The sequence below is a fragment of the Dermochelys coriacea genome, chromosome 7 (assembly GCF_009764565.3).
Source record: "Dermochelys coriacea isolate rDerCor1 chromosome 7, rDerCor1.pri.v4, whole genome shotgun sequence".
Taxonomy (NCBI): Eukaryota; Metazoa; Chordata; order Testudines; family Dermochelyidae; genus Dermochelys; species Dermochelys coriacea.
In genome coordinates, this window is record NC_050074.1 from 19,357,583 (window position 1) to 19,385,507 (window position 27,925).

A 27,925-nucleotide genomic window follows, 5' to 3' on the forward strand; every position below is an offset into this window, starting at 1 on the left:
TTATGATTCTAAAGAAGTTCCATGTCCCTGCCAAAGATTATGGAGCCAGAATTCCCATGCAAAGCATCAGTACAGGGTTTATTTTTTTTCTGTTGCACTAGTTAATGTTCACATGACTGCTGTTTTACCAACAATGAACTGGGCAAAAAATACTGTGTAAGTGAAAATCTGAAGCAACAGATAATTTTGTTAGATATACAGCATAACATTGGTACCCGCAGAGCAAATCTCTACAAAAATATTACTAGCAGGAAGACTAATGAAATCTTTACGTCAGCAAGTAATTGTCACATTAACCAAAGTCCATTTGCCAGAGTTGCTCACTGTAATTAAACTAACGTTTGATTAAGACCATGCATTAGTTGCTAATAACTTCATGCCAGTCTAAAGGATCTACTATGAGCTGTAAATTAGCCATGAATGAATCTAGAAAGACTCCATTACCTCAGATATCAAAAACCAAGCATGTGAATTTAAACTATAAACTAGGACACTGATACATAGAGAATATCAGAAAATTTTGTTCCTGTTGCAAACCTTCAGAGATAGTATTCAGTGCTAAGTATCGATCAGAATTTCTTTACATGGCCAGTGTTTGGATTATGCAATAGGCTGTCGGAGTCAGTGACTGGCATACAGTAATTTCTCTTCAAATTTTTCTTAAAAAAAAAAAAAGATTACGAATAATTTATAAGACTTCATTGCTGAATTAATCCCCAACGTGGCATAATTGCTAAACTCAGGGCTGGTCTACACTGAGAATTTACATTGGCATAGATACCTCTCTCAGGCATGGGGAAAAAATCAACCCCTCTCCCCCAAGAAATGTAATTATGCCAACCTAACCTCTGGTGTAGATAGCGCTAGGCTGATGGAAGAATTCTTCTGTCAATAGAGCTACCTTTTCCGGGAGATGCATTACCTATGCCAACAGGAGAACAGCTAGCTGTGCTGCTCTAGCAGTTTAAGCATAGACAGGACACTATGAACTGAGGGCGTTATCCCAGAAGCGTATGAAGTTTTACCTGACTAACTAGTGACATGGACAAAAGCCTCTGATAAAAGTTGTCAATAAGATCAGCTATTACCAGCGATCTGTTAAAATGCAATTCACTGACAGAGGAGGTTCCATCCCATTCTCATTGGCTGTAAAGTTGACTGGCCCTCAGATTATCTAAAATATATGTTTCTTTTCTGTTTTTCTTTAACCCTTTCCTCCTCCACCAGTCTTTCCCTAAAATATGCACCCTCTTCATCCCACATAACTGTTGGTCCACAGGGAAAAGTGTAGATGAATTTAAATGCAAGCCAGACACATTCATGACAAAGAAGAGATTTCTAAAATGATGTATGTGGAATTCAGATGCTGATAAAGGAGGAGACATCAGGTTTTACTTCTCTCTCCTCACTCTCCATGTCAAGACAGTTTTCAATACTATGGATTAGTAAACAAGAACTCATTGTCTCCAACTGGTTTGAATCCCAGCTCTTCAAATACTTTCCTCTCATTTATGGATTAGGTTTTAAGTCTTCCCCTCTCTGATGGAATAGCATAAAAGTTCTGTTCTTGGCTCTGTACTCTTAACCATCTCCCATCTTCCTCTGGGATATCTCCAAACTAGTTTCAGCCTTGGTTATCTGTTCTGTTCCCCCATCTGCTTGTGAGCTTTGGAGTGCATCATAACCACAACTTACTGCATACTTCATGAGACAAAGTCTTCCTTTAGGTAAAAAGTCCTTTGGTCTGATTGTCATTCTCATCTCCACTCTCAAGGTCAGAAATCTTTGGAGTCATCTTTGACCATGAAATGCCTTTTTCTCCTACAGTTTCTTGCTGATATCTTATCTCTGGAAAATTGCCAGAACTGCTACTTACCCCACTTCTAAATCTTTACCATCCATTCATGATTTTCTAAGGCCAGGTCTACAATACAGACTTGTATTGTACAGTCTTATATAGCTACCACCTCTTAGGGAGATGGGTTAACCATGTCGATGGGAGAAGCTATCCTGTTAGCTCAGTAGAGTCTTCAATAAAGTGCTATGGTGATGCAAATACACCAGTGCAGCCACTCCACTTGTATGTGAAGGCAAGCCCTAAATCTCAGTTCTGCCCCAAGAAAGCATCCTCAGTGCTGTGGCCACACTCCTTTCACTCCGGGAAGCAGCAACGGCAGCAGCTCACCTTTAGGGTACGTCTACACAGACAAGAAAAATCCACTGCTGGCCTGTGCCAGTCAACTTGGGATTGTGGGGCTCGGGCTACAGGGCTGTTCCATTGCTGCGGAGCCCTCCAGGCTTCGGCTAGTGCCCGGACTCTAGGAGCCTGCCGGGTAGGAGAATCCCAGAGTCTAGGCCTCAGCCCAAGCCTGGAAATCTACACAGCGACAAAACAACCCACCAGCCCTAGCCCAATTTGGCTCGCACAGGCCAGCTGCAGATTTTTCTTCGCTGTGTAGACATACCCATACAGTACGAATACTTGTCATTGTTTCCCGTCTGGCTCTAAATCCAATTCTAAATGATCTTACACTCTTCATGAGGGTGTGCTGCATTTTATGTCTGGCTACCAGATCACACTCCCTGCATCCTCAAACCGGTTCTCCTATTTTGGTCTCCCTTCAGGTCCCTTCCCACAATTTTCCAAAACATGTAAGAAGGGTGCTCTTACTAGAGCTTCTTCCACATCCCTGGAACAACTTCCCCTCCTGCCACCCTACAAACAATGAAGTCACTTCTCGTTTTAAATATGGTGTTTAAATATTTCCTTCTCATTTTAGTTTATGATCATCTCTCCATAGTGTTTCATGGTACCATGTACAAAAGCACATGGTAATGTGAACTAGCAAACAGTGAGTCACACTGGATATTACACTCTCTGGAAAACCAGACTACAGTTCACGTTGACTATTTGGCAAATTATCAACTAGATCCACAGGACTAGAACTAATACTATGGCTTCAAATTGAGACTAATCCCCAGAATGAATAGGTTTCAGAGTAGCAGCCGTGTTAGTCTGTATTCGCAAAAAGAAAAGGAGTACTTGTGGCACCTTAGAGACTAACAAATTTATTTGAGCATAAGCTTTCGTGAGCTACAGCTCACTTCATCAGATGAAGTGAGCTGTAGCTCACGAAAGCTTATGCTCAAATAAATTTGTTAGTCTCTAAGGTGCCACAAGTACTCCTTTTCTTTTTCCAGAATGAATAGTCACCAATATAAGGAAGCTGTAAATTCCTGTTTTGTAACGGCAGATAGCAATGAACAACATGGCCTTGTCCTGTGCTGAGACTTCTTAGTGACCTAGTATAAATATCTCAGAACTGCAACACCAAAGAAACATTTTCTTAATGCACAGATCCCAACTCTGGAATTATTTTCAGCAATAAAATGATTTTCCTTTCTTTAGAGGTGACCTCAAAGTGCTTCCCCATCCCTTTTTCTTCTAAACTTTAGAAATATGAGGACTGCAAAGGATGATCTTTCTTGATGCTGAGAGAATTAGTAGTAGTAGGCTGTTTATTGAGAGATCTCAGTTGAATGGAATGAATATGCTGAATCTTTAACAAAAACTTCCTTAGTCAAAATATGACTCACTAAATTACATAGGTATCACCAAAAAGATTTTAGCAGATGGACTAAACAACTCAGCTTTCATTAGTCTCACACTAGTTCTCCAGTCACAGCCTGCCAGCCTAGACATCATCTGAATTTCTAATTCAAAACATCAAAACAATTATTTTTTAAATTTTCAGGCCTTCTTTATAAAGATCATAAAAACCAATATGTGCACAAGCCCACTTTCTTTCTTTGCAAGTCACCTTTGGGGTTGTAATGGCTCAACACTCTAGTCTGGTGATTTATCAGAGCAATATAAAAGAAAGCATACTCAAATAAAAGCCAATAGTTTAAATGCTTTGGCTATTTTCACGTTCTTTCCCAACAAAGCAGCTCTGTGCTCTGCAAGCAAGAACACAGAGGCCAATACAGTATGTAATTTTCATTCCTATGGATCTCCATTTATTTGCAGCCACTGCTCTACCCCTCCCTCTCTGATATTTCTTGATACAAGCTGTAGTTGGATGTTAAGCTAGATGCAGCCACAGCAGGCTGACCTTTTATAACCTCTGAACAAATGGAGATGTGTCAGTATTGCTGACTCAAAAGAAGGAGCATAAAAAACACCCAACTGTTTCAAACAAAGCCTACATTGAAAAAATTAACCATTAAGACAGAAAATGAATTAAGTTTAAACTCACCGTGTGGAAAAATCTTTATTTGGATCCCACAAACTAGTAAACATTGAGTATTTTCACTGCCAGTAGCATTGACAATTTTAGTTACTGCAAAAATAACTTAATCTTCATCTAGTTTTAAGAAGACAGTACTACTTTCCAGGAGTCGGAGAAGCATCACTGTTCTATTGTTCAAGCACCTGGTTTCAAAGTCATCCATAAAGACTGCTTGTAAAACCAGGACACAGGTGGAGGGATGCCAGAAGAGGTAGATTCTTGGCTTGAAGAGGAAGGAGTTATGTGAATAAACTGCCTACATACAAGGATAAGAATAGATTTTTATGCTATTTAAAAAAAAACAATCCTCAATATTAATGCAAGTACATTTGCTTCTTCTGGACTTACTGGCAGGCAAATCTGCGCTTTGCATTTTTTGTCAAATTCTGAACATTCTATGTTGATTGAGATGCAAGTTCAGCATCTCTGCTACAGAAAAGTCTGACTTCAGCTATCAAGGGGAAAAAAAAGTCACTTACCATAGCTGAAACAGCCCTAACAAGGAGCCAAAAGAGAAGACCTTTTGAATTAAAAAATGATTTCTAATAAGTCATGGAACCAAAACAGCTTTATTTTGCACATGAGTCATCTCTCACCACGAGAGCCACCCACACAGTAAAACTGAACAAACCTTTTAAAAACAAGTAGTCCATCAATAGCACAATTGGTTTTCTAGTTTTTAATACTCAGAGTTGGGGCAACAACAGATACGGCAATATACAAGTTCCAAGTCTCTCTCCTCACAAATCCAAAGAAATTAAGAAATGTGGTTATTTAGTTACACAAGAGAAAGTACATGATATTTATTTAATTTTGTTTCATTCGTAGTAGTAAATAGCAGCTATTAGACAGAATTTTAGAGTGCAAATACCAAAGTTGTAAGCAGTGCCTGACAGAAATGCTGAGCCTAGATATTCATTGCCTATTCATGTCTATCTAGCAAACTAGCCATATTTACAACTCAATATCACATTTGAGGGGAAAAGAAAAAACATACTGTTTCAGAAGAAGTCAATGAGGTTTCCATACTGGTCCTGAAGTAAGTGAAGGAATTTGCAGTCTACACAAATGCCTCTCCTTAGCTTGAACATGCTGTACTATGGAATGAGGTTAGCAGAGACAGGCTCCAGCCATGCTGGGCTGAATTCTACCCTGACAAAGCAGTGTCACTGTAATATGAAACAGGAGTACCCTGTGTATGTTGGCAAAAGCCCTGAATGGATATTCTAGAAATCAACAGCAATTCCAAACAAGTGAACTGCCCTTGTCACATGAACACATCACAAACATTTCTGAGCCCACTAAAAATACTTCCAGTCACTGACACAGTCAGGAGGAGATCTGAAGTTAGGCTCTTGGTCTCTGAAAATTAATAAAGCAAAAGGGAAGGCGCTCCTTGTCAACCTGAAAGTGATCAGGGCAGTTATAAAAAAGTGTTTTATAAAGGGGGAAGAAATAATGTTTTGTTGAAACACAGGTAGTTCAAATGATCAGAGTACAGGACTGAAAGCCAGAGCTCCTAAATCCTCACCCCACACTTTATATCAATTTCGTCTGGGAAATGTGGGCAAACTGTATCCCCTGCCTTAGTTTCTCCATCTATAAAGGGGGCACTGGGGGAGAGAAAGATTCTTTACTTCCCGGGCCCTTTAACAGATGGAGAAATGAGAAATCAAGTAGATTTAAGCACCTACAGCGTGGAAAGTTGTGAATTACACGGACAAGTTTGGCAAACAAAATCACCGTCACCCCTTCTGCCAGAACTGAAAATATTATGCTATTTATAATCAGAGCATTTATGGAAAGCTTTGAATGGCTGAAAATGGGGTCATTGAGTGCGGTAAAACCAGCGCTAATCTCAGTCTTTTTCACTACCCAATTGGACAGAGGCTGCAAGTACTTCTGCAATGACCTCTTCTGGGCAATCTAGAAACTACACCAACAAGCTCTTGGAACCGACTTCCAGTCCTCCTTTGCCAGGATGTTAACTGTTCCCAGAAGGTCTTAATTCTGAGGAAGACAGAACAGAATAGATTCTGAGGGCTCTAAAATGGATACAGACCTCTTCCAAGAGGAAAAGGATTTAGACAAGAACTGTATCCTCTTAACTAGGACACTAATGGGTGCCTTATGTGTTTTAGGGGATCATTAGTTGAAAGTGAGGCAATGACTTATAATCATTTTGGGGGGCTCATGGTCAGCTGCTCAATGATAAATGACCTTCAAATAACCCCTTCAAAGGGCAGACCCATCCCAAAAGAGGAAGTTATTTTAAGACACGTTAATTTATTGTCCAGACAGAACCAGAACACAGCACCTGTGTTCAGTTAATTGCTAATCAGCTTGGCTGTCAGTAATGTATGCAATCAAAGGATGGAGGTGGGTATCAGTGCCAAGAGAACATAGTGCATTATATACTTCCCTCATTCAGGAGCATATCACCAGCTCTGTGGACAGGCCATATACTGGTTCATCTCAGGGCTTGTAACCATTATCTACTTCACAGTGGTTCCAACAAACTTTTGAAATGCACACATTCAGCTCCTTGGAGAGCTCCATACCACGGTACACTCTGATGCCAAGCTAATTATTCCCACCAATCAAATTTCCACATTTGGTAAGCATCTCTGCCAAATAGTAACATGAGCAATTGCCCCAATTTAGAGAAACAAATATTGGAAGACAGGTAATCTCTTCACAGAATGGACAGATTGAGCTATATCTTGAGTGTTAACCCTGACTTGACTCCGTCCACACAAAAATCTCTAGCTCAAGTTAAGTGGAGCTTTAAGCTTGAGCTAACTGGCCAGTTAAGGGTGGTGGGGTTGGGTTTTGAAGCTCGAGTGATGCTGATGCTCGAGTTAGTAATGCAGTTGTGATGCAACAGCTCAAGTTACAAACTCATCAGCAGCTAATACAATCATTCAGGGTCGTCTACACGCATACCTGCAGCTGGCCCATACTAGCTGATTTGGGCTTGCAGGGCTCAGGCTAAGGGGCTGTTTCATTGTGGTGTCACAGGGTTGGGGACCCTCCCACCTTGCAGTATCTTAGAGCCCAGGCTCCAGCCTGAGCCTTGAAGTCTACACGACAATGAAACAGCCCCTTAGCCTGAACCAGCTGGCATGGGCCAGCCACAGTTGTCTAACTGCAGTGTACACATACTCTCATTTTAACTTGTGTTGTTTTGAAGTGTGGCCTCTCTCACTGAAGCTAAGCTATCTTGAGTGTAGTAACAGATACATACTAAGTTGTGCTAACATTGCAGTGAAGACAAGCCCAGGAACACCATCAGAAAATCTTCACACAACCGATGACTCAAAAAACCATGGGCTTAGAATATCAAGCACATGGGTTTTCCCCATGTCAAAACACAAGCCTGATCTTTTGCCTCACCTTCTACCTTTTCTGGGTTTTACAGGTCTTAGAAGAAGTGAGAAATGACACCTCTGTCATAGTGGTAACCACTTTCCACTATTCCATAGCAATCTCTGCAGGATGATCAAGGATGAAGTTGCTGAACTTTGAAGGGAACCTCATCCTGTCTCACTGCCCAGATGCTGTGTGGCCAATCCTTCAGGGCAGGCTCTTCATTTTACAATGTGCTGAAATGCTTTCACCTCTGTCTCCAGTTGGCTAGGTTTTAATATTTCTAGCCAATTAGAAACGTAAACACTGGCGGTTTTAGATCAGGAAGCTCTAAATATCTCTGTATGAACAAAGGGTATTTAAAACATGTTATAAACAGCAATTACAGCAAATTAAAAATGCTGTTAGTACAGTTTACACTGGTATGTTTCCATGGTCTAACAAAATCAATTATCCACCCCAATTAAAGTAACTATTCCTCTCATCCCACTTTGCAGATTACGAGCAGTTCAGTTTTAATGATCACCTTGGTAAGACCCAAGATACAGCTGTTTCTCAGAAGTTAGTGCTGTATGCTGTAGAAGATTAGAGTCTGAGCAACTGGCTACAGAAGCTTTGGGGATAGTGAACAACAAGAAGGCAAGTGAATATCCCTTGAACTAAACATTCCTATATTCCATGGGTATAAATATCCACCCATTGTAACCATCCCTCAATTCCATTCTCTACAAACCACACCCCCACACAAGATTTGATCCGACTGCTGGATCTAGTAGCCTGGAGTATTTCTGTATGAGACTATTTAATTGTCTTTGTGACAGATCTATAGTCCTCTTGTATCTTCAAGAAAACAAACTGACCTGAAGCCTTATGTTCTTTGATAGAAATATATGATCTGCAAGTTTATGACTCCTGGATCAGTAGATGGGACGAAGTCTGCCGCTGTGCGTATTTTAAAGATCCTTATTTGGAACCAGAAGATGCCTTAGGTGATGGAGCTGGCCTGCAAGGGCACAGAGATTATCAGGATCCCTCAGCCAACGCAGTCTCCTGAATAAGGAACGCCCAAGTCTTTAGCTCTTTTTCTTGGCTCACCATAACAGAAAACCATGCAAGACTTTGTACTGCAATACTTGATTTGTTTGGCGCAAAGAAAGGGAGAGAAACAGTGGGGCAGAGACAAGGATTAGTTCAAATACTCAGGAACAGTATCCCCGATACTGTCACGGCTAACCTGGTGGCAGAACTTTGTGACTTTGTCCTGACCCATAACTATTTCACATTTGGTGACAATGTATACCTTCAAATCAGCGGCACTGCGATGGGTACCCGCATGGCCCCACAGTATGCCAACATTTTTATGGCTGACTTAGAACAACGCTTCCTCAGCTCTCGTCCCCTAATGCCCCTACTCTACTTGCGCTACATTGATGACATCTTCATCATCTGGACCCATGGAAAAGAAGCTCTTGAGGAATTCCACCATGATTTCAACAGTTTCCATCCCACCATCAACCTCAGCCTGGACCAGTCCACACAAGAGATCCACTTCCTGGACACTACGGTGCTAATACGCGATGGTCACATAAACACCACCCTATATCGGAAACCTACTGACCGCTATTCCTACCTACATGCCTCTAGCTTTCATCCAGATCATACCACTCGATCCATTGTCTACAGCCAAGCGCTACGATATAACCGCATTTGCTCCAACCCCTCAGACAGAGACAAACACCTACAAGATCTCTATCATGCATTCCTACAACTACAATACCCATCATGCATTCCTACAACTACAATACCCACCTGCTGAAGTGAAGAAACAGATTGACAGAGCCAGAAGAGTACCCAGAAGTCACCTACTACAGGACAGGCCCAACAAAGAAAACAACAGAACGCCACTAGTCATCACCTTCAGCCCCCAACTAAAACCTCTCCAACGCATCATCAAGGATCTACAACCTATCCTGAAGGACGAGCCATTGCTCTCTCAGATCTTGGGAGACAGACCAGTCCTTGCTTACAGACAGCCCCCCAATCTGAAGCAAATACTCACCAGCAACCACACACCACACAACAGAACCACTAACCCAGGAACCTATCCTTGCAACAAAGCCCATTGCCAACTCTGTCCACATATGTATTCAGGGGATACCATCATAGGGCCTAATCACATCAGCCACACTATCAGAGGCTCGTTCACCTGCGCATCTACCAATGTGATATATGCCATTATGTGCCAGCAATGCCCCTCTGCCATGTACATTGGCCAAACTGGACAGTCTCTACGTAAAAGAATGAATGGACACAAATCAGACGTCAAGAATTATAACATTCAAAAACCAGTTGGAGAACACTTCAATCTCTCTGGTCACTCGATCACAGACCTGAGAGTGGCTATACTTCAACAAAAAAGCTTCAAAAACAGATTCCAAGGAGAGACTGCTGAATTGGAATTAATTTGCAAACTGGATACAATTAACTTAGGCTTGAATAGAGACTGGGAATGGATGAGTCATTACACAAAGTAAAACTATTTCCCCATGGTATTTCTCCCTCCCACCCCACCCCCCACTGTTCCTCTGATATTCTTGTTAACTGCTGGAATTAGCCTACCTGCTTGTCACCATGAAAGGTTTTCCTCCTCCCCCCCCCCCCCCCCCGCTGTTGGTGATGGCTTATCTTAAGTGATCACTCTCCTTACAGTGTGTATGATAAACCCATTGTTTCATGTTCTCTGTGTGTGTGTGTGTGTATATAAATCTCTCCTCTGTTTTTTCCACCAAATGCATCCGATGAAGTGAGCTGCAGCTCACGAAAGCTTATGCTCTAATAAATTTGATAGTCTCTAAGGTGCCACAAGTACTCCTTTTCTTTTTGCGAATACAGACTAACACGGCTGCTACTCTGAAACCTTCAAATACTCTGTCTCTGCTCACATACAAAGAGCAGGATGGGGCAACTCAGAAGGGCCCAGACACATGCAGAACTATATCTGAAGAAACGCTCAATGTAGCTCAAAAGCTTCTCTCTTTCACCATCAGAAGTTGGTCCAATAAAAGATATTGCCTCCCCCACCTTGTCTCTAATATCCTGGGGACCAACATGGTTATACCACCACAGCAAATTAGTGGTTGGCAGCTACTAGCCATGCTACTCAGTAACTGTTTCTGAAGCTGTACAGGTAGTTTTCAAAGTCAGTCAGTCATCACACAAGTCACACAACCAGTTACCCTCTCAGAGCATCTTGAGGGATGGCTGGAAGTTTCTAAATATAGACAGCCCTATGAACTCAGAGGCTGATTGATGCGAGAGCAAGAGATGTGTCTGATGTGAGGGCTGGGTGGGTCATTACTTTGGATACAGGCTGCCGATTTCTGTTTCACCACTAATGTAGTAACTATTAACTCGAGGGCTGGAATGATGCAAGCTGTGGAGATCCCGACTGTTTATTTGCCAACAGGGTTTTGAAGAGTTTAAAAGGATTGTGATATTATGGTCACTCTATAAAGACTGAAATAATTCTGTAAGATCAGAGGGGAATGTGTATGTATGTGCATATGCATGCTAAAAGTGGAGAAATCTATGCAAGGAACACTAGCAGACTTACTGCCTAGCAGTTTTTGTTTAAAAGTTAGCCATAGTATTCCAAATACTATTTACAATGCTTTATACTACTTATGATAATAAATAAATCTTAAATGCACACAGAAATTAAGAAACTATATGGCAGTCCCTTTGAAGTCTACTGAGAATTAACAACACATTTAAAGCCATGATAAGTAAAACAGCCCTTAAGTTTAACTTTGTGTAATGGTTTCAGGAAAGTCCTTTTTTAAAAAAAAAAAAGAAGAAGGACAATCCTTGTCTGTGCTTCAGCGAAGAATTAAGCTGAGGTGCAGGAGACAGGGAGTGTAATAAAGTTATGCGTAATATTGCCTCAACTTTCCCCTAACCCTGTAACAAAACCTTCGAAAGAAAGTCCTTTGCAAAGGTCTGCAAAGTTATATGCCTGTAGTGACTCATTTTTGCAAGACAAGAGGATTTCTTAAATCCTATTATGGAAGCCAAGATATTTACACTTTTGGAAAATGGAATATTAGGCTTGAAGGATATGCACACAACCTCACATGGGATGCACTACTCAGGAAGGCTCCATGATTGCATGACCGGCCTCACAAGTATGGGTCTGAGAAGGCAACCTCATAATGGACAAAAGACCTAGTCCTAGAGCTAAAGTGAATCTGCTGGCTATGGAGATTAGCTCTGAACAACTAATTTATCAGTGTTTGCCATGAAGATAATAGCCATCTTCAGTAGCATAGTCTAGACAGAGGATGACTGAAAGACGCCAAATATTCTTAGGCTATGGGAAGTGTAATTCCCAGCACACACAGACATACATGCACTAGTTCTGCTTGAGTTAGTGCTTAAATATAGCAGTGGCACAGGTGGCAGCTCAGTCTAGCAGCTCAAGTACGTACCCAGGTGGTCAGACAGAATTGTACTTGGATGGCCAGCCTAAGCCACCACAGCCTGGCCACACCACTATTTTTAGGCATTTGCTCAAACGGAGGAATTCCTGTGCTGGGAATTACATCTCCCAGTTGCTATGTAGACATACTCTTTTTAAAAAAAAAAAAAAAGAGAGTGGAGTGACATGGTGATTTCCATCCAAAGTATTCTATTTTCCAAAGGGGTAAATTCAGTGCGAGTCTTGCACAAGGTCATAGTGCTAGTCAGTGGCATATTAAAGGATGGCATCCAGGAGTCCTGACTTCCAGTCCCTGTTCTAACTCCTTAACAACTTTTTGTCTCAAACCGGATTTTTCAAAGCAGAGAATATATTATGTCTACAAATACGTACTTGCTCCTTAACTTGAGTTTTCATCATAGCTATTAATAGGAATGGCTCCTTTGATTAGTTGAAAAGCTTAATCATAAACTTTAACAACTAAGAGTATACAAGAAAAATTACACACTTAAGCCTTACCCAGGAGAGTCAAAAGTGGTGCATGAAAATGCACTCAGTCTGGTGCCTAATTCCACAGGGGTTTTCTTATGCTGTCAAAAATAGAACTAATTTCTACATTGGCAGATGGAGTTTCAATCAAAATATCCACTGATCCCACTTACATAACTGAAATGCACTTTTCTCTGGCATAATGCATAAAATCTCTGCATAATGCATAAAAAAGCATAATTTGTCTTTTTATAAATGTAATAAATATTGGTTGCTAATTATTCAGTAATGGCATTAATGGGAAGAAAAGGTTTATATCACTTTAAATACTGCATAAGAAGCCTTTGCTGAAATATCGTCAAGGCTGCCAAGATATCTACACCATTCTTTACAAACAGGCTATTTAATCCTTCAATTAATTAGCCCTTGGAACAGAGCTGTGGTTTAATCTAGAAATCAGGTTTGCTCAGAAAGGAAGAAGAAGAATTCTTGACTGTTAATCCTTAGTAACTTGAAATATGTGGCTAGAAAGCATGACAATGTAGTACTTGACACCATGTGGGATTTTTTCCCCTGTTGTGAGTTAAATACATAAAATATAATGCTTTTATGATAACTCAGACCTGCCCCCTCTTCTGTATCCCTGGTGGAATTTTTGAGAACTGTGTGAAGTTTTCTTTTTCAGTCTCTCTGGGCTATTCATCTCTTTGGGCAAGCTTCAAAAGGCCAGTATGTAAACAGAGGCCATCTCCATGAGGAATATTATAGCAACGACCACCTTACTTTTTATTTCAGCATCTAAGATAAACAGCTATGTACTATTATATGCAGCTCCATTTGACCTATATCCAAGAACAACGTATTTTTCTTTGTTCCCATTCCCCTTCCTTCCAGTGTTCATAACTTCACTTTTTCAGTCCATTTGTGAAGGATAGAGAGGATGAGGAATTAAAACAACAACAGAGTTCGCACCCAACCTCACCCTTCACTATAGTGGGCCTCCCTGTAACCTCCTGTGTTACTATAACAAATTACTTAAAACAATCAAAAGGAAATTCATGGAGCTACAATGACCTCAATACTACTGTGAGAAAAATACACACAGGTTAGTTAAAAAAAGGTCACCAGCTTATTTGGGTTCCATTCATTAGAAGCTTATGCCGCTAATCAGAATGTGAGAATTACTAAACATCTTTAAGCTTCACCTGTATTGAAACTGTTCAGTGTGAAGTCATGGAATACGTATGGAAGGAATTAATATTTAAAGTGCCAGTATGATCAGCAAAGTACCCATGTAGTAAAGATCAATAGATCTGCTCCCTGTGGGTGTTTTGAGGCATAGCTTTATGACTCATTTTCACTCCTGATAGCGCTGCAAAGCCAGAACAGCTATGGGGGAATCATAGAATCATAGAATATCAGGGTTGGAAGGGACCCCAGAAGGTCATCTAGTCCAACCCCCTGCTCAAAGCAGGACCAAGTCCCAGTTAAATCATCCCAGCCAGGGCTTTGTCAAGCCTGACCTTAAAAACCTCTAAGGAAGGAGATTCTACCACCTCCCTAGGTAACGCATTCCAGTGTTTCACCACCCTCTTAGTGAAAAAGTTTTTCCTAATATCCAATCTAAACCTCCCCCATTGCAACTTGAGACCATTACTCCTCGTTCTGTCATCTGCTACCATTGAGAACAGTCTAGAGCCATCCTCTTTGAAACCCCCTTTCAGGTAGTTGAAAGCAGCTATCAAATCCCCCCTCATTCTTCTCTTCTGCAGACTAAACAATCCCAGCTCCCTCAGCCTCTCCTCATAAGTCATGTACTCTAGACCCCTAATCATTTTTGTTGCCCTTCGTTGTACTCTTTCCAATTTATCCACATCCTTCCTGTAGTGTGGGGCCCAAAACTGGACACAGTACTCCAGATGAGGCCTCACCAGTGTCGAATAGAGGGGAACGATCACGTCCCTCGATCTGCTCGCTATGCCCCTACTTATACATCCCAAAATGCCATTGGCCTTCTTGGCAACAAGGGCACACTGCTGACTCATATCCAGCTTCTCGTCCACTGTCACCCCTAGGTCCTTTTCCGCAGAACTGCTGCCGAGCCATTCGGTCCCTAGTCTGTAGCGGTGCATTGGATTCTTCCATCCTAAGTGCAGGACCCTGCACTTATCCTTATTGAACCTCATTAGATTTCTTTTGGCCCAATCCTCCAATTTGTCTAGGTCCTTCTGTATCCTATCCCTCCCCTCCAGCGTATCTACCACTCCTCCCAGTTTAGTATCATCCGCAAATTTGCTGAGAGTGCAATCCACACCATCCTCCAGATCATTTATGAAGATATTGAACAAAACGGGAGCTGGATTCTATTCTAGTTCACATATAATCATGCAAGTTCCAACTTCAGAATTACTGGTAATCAATGTTCCCTCTAATTTTATACATCCATGTGTGGAATGAATTTTGTCATGTGCACCGATATGGAGGTGATGTGTGGCGGGGGTGGGGCTGAGGGGTTCAAAGTGTGGGAGGGGGCTCAGAGTTGGGGTGGGGTGAGGACTCTGACTGGGGTTGAGGGCTCTGGGGTGCGGCTGGGGATGAGGGGTTTGGGGTACAGGACTTCCTGGGGGCTGTAGCAGGCAGAGATGAATCCCCCCCCAGCTCTCTCATGCCACAGCAGCCTGGGACAAGAGGTGCCTCTCCCTGCCTGTGTGGCTCTTGATAGCCTGCCGCCTGGCAGCACAGCTTAGAGGGAATTTAGCTGGCAACGTGTGCGCCATCAAAAATCCAGCTTGACTTTCAGATCCCAGGTTTCAGGCCAACGCTTAGAAAAACATTTTCATTTATAAACTGCCAAATTTGATCCTGAAGTCACTAAGGGGGAAAAAAATGGAACTCCATGATATCATTTTAAGAAAGATTTTCAAAAGTATAACCACATTAAAAAAAAAATTATCGACCCACATTTCCAAAGCACACAATACCCTAAGTTCAGGGCCTAAAGGCAATTATATGCATGGCAATTTGGACCAGTAGATTTCCTTTCTGTAAACTCTCCACACCACTGTGGATAATGGAATTATATTTCCCTTCTCATTCATATTAGAGGCAAGATGACAAACACAAACTCTTCCAGAAAGGATGCCTCTTGCTACTACTTCAGTCTGTAAAGTACATTCATAGAAATCTCTGCTCTAGAGAAGTCTAGATCTCATGTAGCTACTTTTTCAGTTGGTGGGGAGCCTTCATCCAGATGGAACACATTTTTCCTGATTTTGTGCACTTGTAGCTAGACTCATTGCATTCTGGAGGTGGCTCCTTTTAAAGCTAGCACAGAATAGTTGCCAGACCAAACTAAGAGCCCCTTTGACTTCAGTTATTAGTTTTTCCACTTTCACAAAGTTGCCTTAATTTCCTCTCATTTCTGTTGCTGATTGCCATCAATAATGTGATTACTTTTATTTTATTAAAGGTATGTTTAAATAACTGCAAACTATTATAGAAGAAAGACTAGGAAGAGTTGCAGTAAAATTAGAGGCTGAAGCACAAGATGTAGCAGGCAGTACACAGCAACCATTAAAGGTCTGAGTTTTTTTCTTCTGCTACATTGTATTGAACAAGAAGAAACTTTGCTTTTATCTGGATAATCAACCTAACAATTCAGAACAGGACTCCGAGGGACAAGTTGAGGGGCTTATATGATTAGCAAACTTTACCCATATGCCAAAGTGAAGTCACAATGACCTGAAAGTGGATGGAAAAGATGTTTAACTTGCCAAAAAACTGAATTCAAGGTTCCATGTTTATAATCTTGTAACAAATATCTGACATCACTGACACCTAAAACACCTGAACTCCCTGCTCTGCTTTAGGAGTTACTGATGGTATCACTGGAGAAACAGAATCCTGACTTGGCAGGTAAATGAGAGAAAGTAATTGCAGTGGAAATTCAACTTTCTTGCTCTAAGGAATATTTTTCAAACCCAGGCCCAAAACCTGGCAAAAAAGTTATATTCATAGAATGATCACATACTGACCAAAAATTATTTGAGGCACCACACAAACTAGCTTCTACAAGATCAGAGCTCCCATAGAAGGCATTTTTCCACCACTAGGCATAGATAGGACTTTCATCTGTAAATTGTGCAATGAATGGACAGCATGAGTTTGCAGTCCAATGCCAAACAGGCTCTTTAATCTGAAGTTCAGATAACCTGAGATGTTTATTCCCCTATGTACAAAAGTACCTGCTGCGAAGAGCCTGTACAGTCACTCAGTATAGGAGCCGGGGAGGAAAGAGGGAGGGAGAGGAGCCGGACTAGAGATATAACTGATCTCTTGCTGGTTGCTAACAGGCCAATCTGACATCAGGCCCCTCAAACACTCTCATTCTATGATAGCAGTATGGAGGGGTGAATCCTAAAATAGAAGTGGAACCATTTTATTTTCTTAAAAGATAACACTGTATTTGATATCAGTATCAGATTCTTCCTCTATTGGGGTACTACATCTTGCCCTTAAAGAGGAATGACTTGATCTAACAGTTTTTTTTCTAGTTCCCAAGTACTATATTAAAAAAAAATAATATTTTTATTAGGGTTAATGTTTCAAACCACACTGATGAGTGAGACGTAAGCTATTCTAGCAGCAGAGGAATGAAGCACAATCTAGCAATGGTAAGATGTCAAACCCACTTTAGATGTAAGGTAGTGTTGGAAATCCAGTCCAAAAGACCCACTGGAGAACAGGAAATACAAGCTGGTCTGAGGAAATTGTAGACCAATCAATGATAAATACAATGAGACAAGTCGGTATTATTTCAGTGCAATATTTCAAGTGTTCGGGGAACCTGCTCCAACTTACCATGTCTCTCTCTTGGCAGTTTTGGATTGCATAGCATTTCATTGCAGCCTCCCACAATTTTCTCCCTCTAGCTTCCTTTGGTCCTGAACTTCTCCTCCTTGCCTCTGTGCGAACAGCTTGGTGTCATGGGTGTCATGCTGTGGTGCTAATGCAGGGGACTTCATAGTGAAGACCAGCCTATACCAATAAAGATTTAGTGCACATCGCAGCTCAGCTTTTCAGCGGAATCCTTTTCAGCAGTACAAATTGCTCTGAAAAAGAAACCTACAGCTACAGTGATCAGCCTCTAGGTGCAGGGTTGCCAGACATCCTGGTTCTCAAGGGAAGAGAGGTGGGGGGGAGGAAAGAAGAGGAGGAGGGAGGTTGCGGTCTTTCTGATCTCTCACCATTTTACTTTCCTGATGCAGTACGTTGATGCAGTTGTATGAAAAAAAAATCATAGGATTTTAGAATTCGACAGGCCTTCTCTTCCTTGATTAGTGTTCAAAATACATTGGTGGGGAAAAATATCATGGTGCTTATTTTTATTTTTTAAAATAGTGCTCACTAATGCTAACTGAACCTTAGATCATGCTAAATTCTCAGCATTGCTACATCCAAATTCTGGGCTGAGTAAGGTCACCAGAGCTATCTGTAAAGGATTTTCTAGTTCACCAACAATAAACTGTAAGGGATGCACAGTCTGTCTGTTTACAGCAGCTACTTTATTCAAGTAGCATTACCGAGGAATTTAAGGGAGTTAGGTGTCCAACTCCCATTGAAATTTCATCACTTTCAGTAATTACAGTTCACTCCTGCATAAAAATCTTCAGAAAGTAAAGATGATGGGATAGGCTTGAACAGAGGCAGCCTTTGAGAGTTACCATAATAATAAATAGTACAAATATTATGCAGTTTCACTGAACAAATACAGATGACTTGAATGGTGAGGAGGTGACTAAGCACAAAGTCTTTTACAAACTCAAGGAAACAGACAAAGTAAGGCGAGTAGGTATCCCAGGGAGGTTTTAGCAGCAAAGGGTTGCCTCTCCCAGAGGTAACTCCAGCACAACGAAGAAAGACAACGCTGAAAACGTACACGCTGTTTCACAGGTCTGCAAAAGAAAACAGCAGAGGAATGGTATATTCAGGACAGTTTGTATGAAGATGCCAAATACATGGAAGTGAAGGAGAAGGAAATAAATTGCTCAGTAGGACACTGTTGGAGTTCTGTTGACCAATTAATCAGGAGGATTTAATAAGGAGCCAACAAAGGGCATATACACAGTCCAACTTTGGAAAAGGCATGCAGAAACAACTGTTCCGGGGTGTTCTTAAAGGCCCACTGTCAAAAGCAATTGTGTTACTTTTGAAAACACCCAAGAGCTAGTTTACAGCATAAAGTTTGATTAGAAATATCAGAGAAAGCTCCCAGGTTTGTTGCTGGCTGAAGAATGCATATTAAAAATTGTGTTATACTACCCAATCCTAAATTTTCATTTTATAACAATGTAGTAGTGTGCCTTAAGGCAGAACACAACATACTGTGGCATTTTCAACACTTACAGAACAAAGCACCACCTATTGAATAAAAATGAGACTATTTCTTGAAGGTCTCTTATTGAAGTACTGACCCAGACCCATCCTGCCCATGAGATCACAACACAAGGATGTAGCTTTAGCCATCTTGTAAAATACAACTACTGAGCTGGAGAAGAAAAAAAAGCAGAGAAAAAAAAAAGACTGAATAATAGAAGCTGGGAATCCATTATAATCCAGCAAAAGTCAGAGAAGTTAATGGGACTGCTTCAAAATTACAGGCTTTGGGGATGAATTTTAATTACTCTATGTAATGTAGGCTCTAATGCCACGCTCACTCAAGCATCAGATGGGCATTTATCAATAATGATAATGATTGAACTGAATTAGTTGCTACATAGCATCATTAATTGTGAAGAAACTGATTTTATGGAACTGAAAGTTTCATACCACCTAACATCAGATTAGAAAAGAGCAGCAATGAGAGATTTCAAATGCCACACAGTGCCCCTTAAGTTATTTGATAATATAGAGTACCTTTAGTGACAGAGAATACTAAGCACATACTGAAAATAAAGATTTGTTTAAGGGGTGCATGTAACGTTAAAGTGTTGAAGAGCAAAACTAACTAGTTACAATTTCTCTTTAACAAAATGTAAATTAAACTACAAAATGTAAAGAGGAGCAAAGGTCACATTTTAGGTTGGCTAGTATCATTATCCTGACAAACACAACTGATACAATCTGATACTGAAGAATTTAGGCATAAGTGAGATAACAGGGGTGGCTCCTGAGAAATAGTATAACAGAATGAAAAAATACCCACAGGGTGAAACGTGACAAGACACAGAAAATTCAAAGACTGTATCTAGAAATTGCACAATAGCTTGGAATAAGCATTTTAAGGCACCATACTCAGCAAAAGGACAGCGCACCAAAAATGCCAGTAGTGTAAGCTGCCTGATTTCAAGTAATTATACATTTAACTTACTAAATACTTGTTTCATACTTGAGATAGTTCAAAGAGCTTTTGCAACGTGAGTTCGCTTTTATAACATACGACATGACACAGGAATCAGTACATAATCAGCTGTACTTTGTATTCACAGCTAAGTCATCTTTAGGAAAGCTTAAGGATCAAGTTCCCCCTTTAATTTCTACACCAAGGTATTATCTGTGTTGGCAGGAGATTATTTTCTTTATATACTTTTCAATCAGGGATTCTCCCAGTTTCCCCAACAACAACAACCACCACCAAAAGTTTTCCAAGTCGTGCCAGTAGGGGGAACTTGGCTTCCTTTATTCTGAAACCAAACATCCTGTAAAAAGAAAAGGAGTACTTGTGGCACCTTAGAGACTAACAAATTTATTTGAGCATAAGCTTTCGTGAGCTACAGCTCACTTCATCCGTGAGCTGTAGCTCACGAAAGCTTATGCTCAAATTTGTTAGTCTCTAAGGTGCCACAAGTACTCCTTTTCTTTTTGCGAATACAGACTAACACGGCTGCTACTCTGAAACCAATCATCCTGTGTGAGTGTTACCACATCAGGTCATTTACAATACCCGCATACTACTCCAGTACTTGGTAATGAAAGACAAGCTCTCCCACCCCTTCAGGGGTGTATCATATCTTGGGTAATCCAGCACTATACAGCTGTCAGCAAGAAATTGATCCGACCTCAGTAAGAATGGAGACAGCTTTTTGAACTAGAGATAATTCAGCACACAGTATCAAACAATCAATCTTGCCGGGGGATAGAGGGGAAGGTTTACAAACTTAGTCTGTCCACCATAAGCTTTTCCTCCACTTTAAAAACCATGACGTAACGTTGAACGTTATCCACTCCACCTCCATAACTGTACTTTCACCAATACATCAAACTGCACTGCTGCAACATGAGGAGGCATATATGGACTTCAAAGCACTGTTCGTACAAAGAAACTAAAGTATATTAAACTAGCAACTAAAATAGCATTCTTCTTCCCCCCAAGAGATGGATTTATTTAAAAAATAAGATATCTTGATTAAAAGTGTATTAAAACTCTAAAGAACCTATCTGGAAACATCAGTGCAAGCTTTGTTTCAGTCCATTTTATAAAAAAACAACAAACTCTAATCTACTTAAAACACCAGAATGCAAATGTCTTAATGAAAAAGATTAATTAAAGCCAAAACATTATTGTAAGCAAGTAAGTAAGTAAAAGTAACTTTCAGAAGAATAACCAAATCACATTTTTGGGGAGATGAGGATAGAGGACAAAAGGCAAGTCTACACTTAAAACACTGCATCAGCACAGCTGCACCAATAAAGCTGTGCTGCTGTAGTGCTTTAATGGAGGTGCTCTAAGCTGATGGGAGAGAGTTCTCCCATCAGTGTAGTTAATCCACCTGTCCAAGAGCCAGTAGCTATATCAGCAGGAGAAGCTCTCCAACCAACATAGCACTATCTACACAGGGGGCTCGGTTGATATAACTACATTGCTATGGGGTGTGGATTTTTCACACCCAAACCAGGGCCTGATTTAGGGGCAGGCGACCCAGGCAACCGTCTGCAGTGCCGGGCTTGGGGAGCACTGGGTTTGGGGTGCTCATTTTGTTGTTAGTGACAAAAGGGACAATGGAATGATTGAAGTAACATGTTTCAGGTATTCTGTATGTGGATTCATTTTTCCACTAATCCCTTCCAGAATGTTCTGGACTTTTGTAGAATGTTGTGGAACCTTCCAGACTTTGAGAACTACATTTTCCTTGAACCTCCTAGAATGTTCAAGGGCATGCCCTTGTGGGTATATAAGGGGCGGAACGTCGCCAGTCAGACAGTGAGATAAGAATGAAGTGAAGTCGGAGCCCAGCTACGATATTGTGAATCTTGTTTTATTGTGCAATTTTGAAAGTGTACTTGTGTTTTAAGACTTGAAGAGTGTAAGTATTGACTAATAAAGGTAAGGTTGCCAACTTTCTACTGGCACAAAACCTAACACCCTTGCCCCATCCCTTCTCTGAGGCCCCACCCCTGCTCATTCCATTTCCCCCCCCCCCCGTCACTCGCTCTCTCCCACCCTCACTTACTTGCTCATTTTTTCCAGTCTGGCTCAAGTGGTTGGGGTACGGGAGGGGGACGAGGGCTCCAGCTGGGAGTGTGGGTTCTGGGGTGGGACCAGAAATGAGGAGTACAGGGTGTGAGGGAGCTCCGGGCTGAGGCAGTGGGTTGGGATGCAGGAGGGGGTGAGGGCTCCCGCTGGGGAGGCAGGCTCTGGGGTGGAGCCAGGGATGAGCGGGGTTTGGAGTGAAGGAGGAGGCTCCAGGCTAGGGCAGGGGGCGTGAGGAAGTTTGGGTGTGGGGGGACTCAGGGCTGTGGGAGGGGTGCAGGCTGCGGGCAGCGCTTATATCAAGCAGCTCTCGGCAGCAGTGGAACGTCCCCCCTCCGGTTCCTACGTGGAGGTGTGGTCAGGCGGCTCTGCACACAGCCCTATTTGCAGGCACCGCCCTGGCAGCTCCCATTGGCTGCAGTTCTGCCAATAGGAGATGCAGAGCCAGCACTTGGGAAGGGGGCAGCGCATGGAGTCCCCTGGCTGACCCTACACCTAGGAGCCCGAGGGGAGACTTGCCACTGCTTCTGGGAGCTGCCTGGAGCCACGGCAGGCAGGGAGCCTGCCTTAGCCCTACTGCACTGCCGACTGGACTTTTAAAGGCCCAGTCAGTTCCGGTCGAAAACCGGACATCTGGCAATTCTAAATAAAAGGACATATTTAATGAGATGCCAGAGATATTTATCAAACCTCTATCTACACAACAATATAAAAGAAATACCATAACTTCTTTTCCCATGCTTAACACGCAACATTTGATGACTTTCTATGACTGAGGAATAGACTTTTTGCTCACCCTAATACTGTCCGAGACAGTTTGGTTACGAAGGCAGAGATGAGGTGATGGGAAGCTTGAAAGAAAAATTCAAGAGGGAGATTTTTTGTTTACTTGTTCATTGACACTGCTCAAATGTCCATCGAAGAAAAGTTTGGACAAATGAAGCACCATGAGAAGACCTGGGTTTTTTTTTGTATGACCTTAGCGAGCTGCCGGCAGACAGGAAAACACTCTTGAACAATTGTATGAACCTTCACTGGACTAGGACACATGGGGATATTTCGACTTCAATGATGTCGTCGAATTGGACAACATCAGTCACACTTTACAACATGGAAAGCACTCTCCACTCCAAGTTCTCCAATTCATTCATGATGCAGAGCTGAAGGACACTTTCTAATGTTTGAATATCTTTGAGGATTCTGCTTACGCTGCAGTGGCGGTGCCTGCAGGCAGAGATAGTACGTGGAGCTAGGAGCTGAGGGAGGGAGTTGCCATCACCCTTCTGGGGAGCTCCCCCAGGTAAGCACTGCCCCCCTGCACCCTATCCCAGAGCCCCCCCAACCCAAACTCCTGCTGCTGGCTGGTGGGGGGTCCTGAGACTGCCCCAGCAGCAGCCGGTGTGCCTGGCCAAGGGGCTGCCTGAGCTGCTCAGAGCCAGGTGCGCCTACTGCTACAGAAATCATGGATGTCACGGAACTTTAACTTCCCAGATATAGACTGGAGGACCAGTGCTAGTAATAATAATAGGGCTCAGATTTTCCTAGATGTGATAGCTGATGGATTCCTTCATCAAGTAGTTGCTGAACCGACTAGAGGGGATGCCATTTTAGATTTAATTTTGGTGAGTAGCGAGGGCCTCATAGAAGAAATAGTTGTAGGGGACAATCTTGGCTCAAGTGATCATGAGCTAATTCAGTTCAAACTAAATGGAAGGATTAACAAAAATAAATCTGCAACTAGGGTTTTTGATTTCAAAAGGGCTGACTTTCAAAAATTAAGGAAATTAGTTAGGGAAGTGGATCGGATTGAAGAACTTATGGATCTAAAGGTAGAGGAGACCTGGGATTACTTTAAATCAAAGCTGCAGAAGCTATCGGAAGCCTGTATCCCAAGAAAGGGGAAAAAGTTCATAGGAAGGAGTTGTAGACCAAGCTGGATGAGCAAGCATTTTAGAGAGGTGATTAAGAAGAAGCAGAAAGCATACAGGGAGTGGAAGATGGGAGGGATCAGCAAGGAAAGCTACCTAATTGAGGTCAGAACATGTAGGGATAAAGTGAGACAGGCTAAAAGTCGAGTAGAGTTGGACCTTGCAAAGGGAATTAAAACCAATAGTAAAAGGTTCTATAGCCATATAAATAAGAAGAAAACTAAGAAAGAAGAAGTGGGGCTGCTAAACACTGAGGATGGAGTGGAGGTTAAGGATAATCTAGGCATGCCCCAATATCTAAACAAATACTTTGCCTCAGTCTTTAATAAGGCTAAAGAGGATCTTAGGGATAATGGTAGCATGACAAATGGGAATGAGGATATGGAGGTAGATATTACCATATCTGAGGTAGAAGCAAAACTCAAACAGCTTAATGGGACTAAAAAATGGGGGGCCCAGATAATCTTCATCCAAGAATATTAAAGGAATTAGCACCTGAAATTGCAAGCCCATTAGCAAGCATTTTTAATGAATCTGTAAACTCAGGAGTAGTACCGAATGATTGGAGAATTGCTAATATAGTTCCTATTTTTAAGAAAGGAAAAAAAGTGATCCGGGTGACTACAGGCCAGTTAGTTTGACATCTGTAGTATGCAAGGTCCTGGAAAAAATTTTGAAGGAGATATTAGTTAAGGACATTGAAGTCAATGGTAAAATGGGACAAAATACAACATGGTTTTACAAAAAGGTAGATCGTGCCAAACCACCTAATCTTTTTTGAAAAAGTAACAGATTTTTTAGATAAAGGAAATGCAGTGGATCTAATTTACCTAGATTTCAGTAAGGCATTTGATACTGTGCCACAGGGGGAATTATTAGTTAAATTGGAGAAGATGGGGATCAATATGAACATCAAAAGGTGGATAAGGAATTGGTTAAAGGGGAGACTGCAACAGGTCCTACTGAAAGGCGAACTGTCAGGTTGGAGGGAGGTTACCAGTGGAGTTCCTCAGGGATCGGTTTTGGGACCAATCTTATTTAATGTTTTTATTACTGACCTTGGCACAAAAAGTGGGAGTGTGCTAATAAAGTTTGCAGATGATACAAAGCTGGGAGGTATTGCCAATTCGGAGAAGGATCGGGATATTATACAGGAGGATCTGGATGACCCTTGTAAACTGGAGTAATAGTAATAGGATGAAATTTAATAGTGAGAAGTGGAAGGTTATGCATTTAGGGATTAATAAGAAGAATTTTAGTTTTAAGTTGGGGACGTATCAATTAGAAGTAACGGAAGAGGAGAAGGACCTTGGAGTATTGGTTGATCATAGGATGACTATGAGCTGCCAATGTGATATGGCTGTGAAAAAAGCTAATGCGGTTTTGGGATGCATCAGGAGAGGCATTTCCAGTAGGGATAACGAGGTTTTAGTACCATTATACAAGGCACTGGTGAGACCTCACCTAGAACAGTGTGTGCAGTTCTGGCCTCCCATGTTTAAAAAGGATGAATTCAAACTGGAGCAGGTACAGAGAAGGGCTACTAGGATGATCCGAGGAATGGAAAACTTGTCTTATGAAAGGAGACTTAATGAGCTTGGCTTGTTTAGCCTAACTAAAAGAAGGTTGAGGGAAGATATGATTGCTCTCTATAAATATATCAGAGGGATAAATACAGGAGAGGGAGAGGAATTATTTCAGCTCAGCACCAATTTGGACACAAGAACAAATGGGTATAAACTGGCCACCAGGAAGTTTAGACTTGAAATCAGACGAAGGTTTTTAACCATCAGAGGAGTGAAGTTTTGGAATAGCTTTCCAAGGGAAGCAGTGGGGGCAAAAGATCTATCTGGTTTTAAGATTCTACTTGATAAGTTTATGGAAGAGATGGTATGATGGGATAATGGGATTTTGGTAAATAATTAATCTTTAAATATTCAGGGTAAATAGGACTAATCCCCTGAGATGGGATATTAGATGGATGGGATCTGAGTTACCCAGGAAAGAATTTTCTCTAGTATCTGGCTGGTGAATCTTGCCCATATGCTCAGGGTTTAGCTGATTGCCATATTTGGGGTCGGGAAGGAATTTTCCTCCAGGGCAGATTGGAGAGGCCCTGGAGGTTTTTCGCCTTCCTCTGTAGCATGGGGCATGGTTGACTTGAGGGAGGCTTCTCTGCTCCTTGAAGTCTTTAAACCATGATTTAAGGACTTCAATAGCTCAGACAAGGGTGAGGTTTTTCATAGGAGTGGGTGGGTGAGATTCTGTGGCCTGCGCTGTGCAGGAGGTCGGACTAGATGATCAGAATGGTCCCTTCTGACCTTAGTATCTATGAATCTATAAGTCACAGAATCAGTGACTTCATGACCTCCGTGACAAACACGGAGCATTAGTAATAGGATCTGTTCCAAAAAGCTGTTTCAAACAGCTATTTTAGGGAGTTGAAAATTCTATTTTATAGGTGCTAATTCATGCAGGCTAAAGGAATCTTGAAACAGGCACAAAGGACTGAACACCACAAGGAAAATTTGTAAAAACGATGAACTTGTAATAGCAGGATTATTATATAAGTGCAACGCCAAACTGATGCCTTACAATAGCTGCTCTCTAGTTTTCTCACAGAAATCACAGCTCTGCTTTTAAGGCAGTAGCTCCAACCCTTCACTTGAAGCCTGTTCCATTCTGTGAGGCCACAAAGGAATTAAACAGGCATTTAACTGAATAAACATCAAGTGTTTGCCTCCTGTAGACCTAAAAGACACCACTGGTGTGATCCAGTGTAACAATTTCTAAGTTTAGGACCTGAACTATTTAAGGCATTTTTATTTAGAAAGTACTGAGGCAAAAATATTCTAGCAAAAATTTAAGAAATGAGTAAATAGTGTGAAAGCCTACAGCTGACAAATTGACAAATAGAAAAAGCCCCATTTTCCTATTACTGAGCCTTCTCTATCCAGTACCACTCTGGCACTACGAAGTACTCTTTCATGTACATAAGCAGATCTTCTCCTTTAATCTAAAGGCTAGTCTACACTGGCAACATTAAAGCTCTGCCATGGCAGTGCTTTAACATGGCTTGTGTAGTCACGGCAGAACAATGGGAGAGAGCTCTCCAAGCGCTCTAAAAAACCCACCTCCATGAGGGGCATGGCTCCTAGCGCTGGTGCACTGTCTACACTGGTGCTTTACCATGCTGAAACTTGCTGCGCTCATGGGTGTGTTTTCACACACCTGAGCGAGAAAGTTGCAGCGCTGTAAAGTGCCAGTGTAGACAAGCCCTTAGTAACAAGGTTTCAGATGTACAGAAATGAAAGAAAACATCCTGTATATGACCTGCTGTATTCTTTTCTCATCAATTACGATCGTCTCCTCTCCCTACTTCAGGCATCAATTGTGTTAATGGATTTGTCGAATATTTTAAGATCTTCAGGAGCCTTGTCTTCCTGTAAAATATCATGCCCATCAATGGCCCTGTAAATAAGATACAAGAAATATGGTGTAGTCTAGAATTTTAATTAGCTGGCAAAATGCTTGCGTCCAGGCCTATTTAGAAAGGCACTTTGTGGGATCTTCATAACTGTCCTGGGTCCCAATTCTTCTCTTTATCTATTGACTTTCAATTAATGGTGATCTAAAATTTGAGAAGCCTGATTATTTCCTAAATATCACAGAAATTTCTCTTACCATCCTCCTTCAACAAGTTGAATGAATAATTTTACATACCACAACAATACTTGGGATTGTACATGAGACAGCTATTTACCCAAGATAGAGCAACAAATCTCAAGAACTTATAGGGGAATCAGAATCTCCCCAAGAAACTTCAAGTCATATTCATCAACATTATTCCTGGGCTAGGAAGCCGATATTCTTCCACTGAGTGTATTCTAAACTCGCTTAA

General features: G+C 41.5%; 1 protein-coding gene across 8 annotated transcripts in view; it reads right to left on the reverse strand.

The window, feature by feature from the left end:
* Positions 1-27,925, reverse strand: part of TMCC1 (transmembrane and coiled-coil domain family 1) — a 215,327-nt gene that overhangs the window by 61,353 nt on the left and 126,049 nt on the right. Inside the window, exon 2 of one of the 8 annotated variants that reach the window (XM_043519813.1) lies at positions 27,358-27,495. The exons of 5 other annotated variants lie outside the window; for them this stretch is intronic. Coding sequence is in view for 2 of the 3 variants with exons in the window: in XM_038410308.2 (XP_038266236.1) it covers positions 17,488-17,529 (42 nt within the window). In the remaining variant the exon portion in view is untranslated. Of the gene's footprint in view, positions 1-5,289; positions 5,543-17,487; positions 17,638-27,357; positions 27,496-27,925 lie in introns of those variants that run through there. 2 more of the 8 variants (XM_038410308.2, XM_043519810.1) reach the window with 2 other exon arrangements.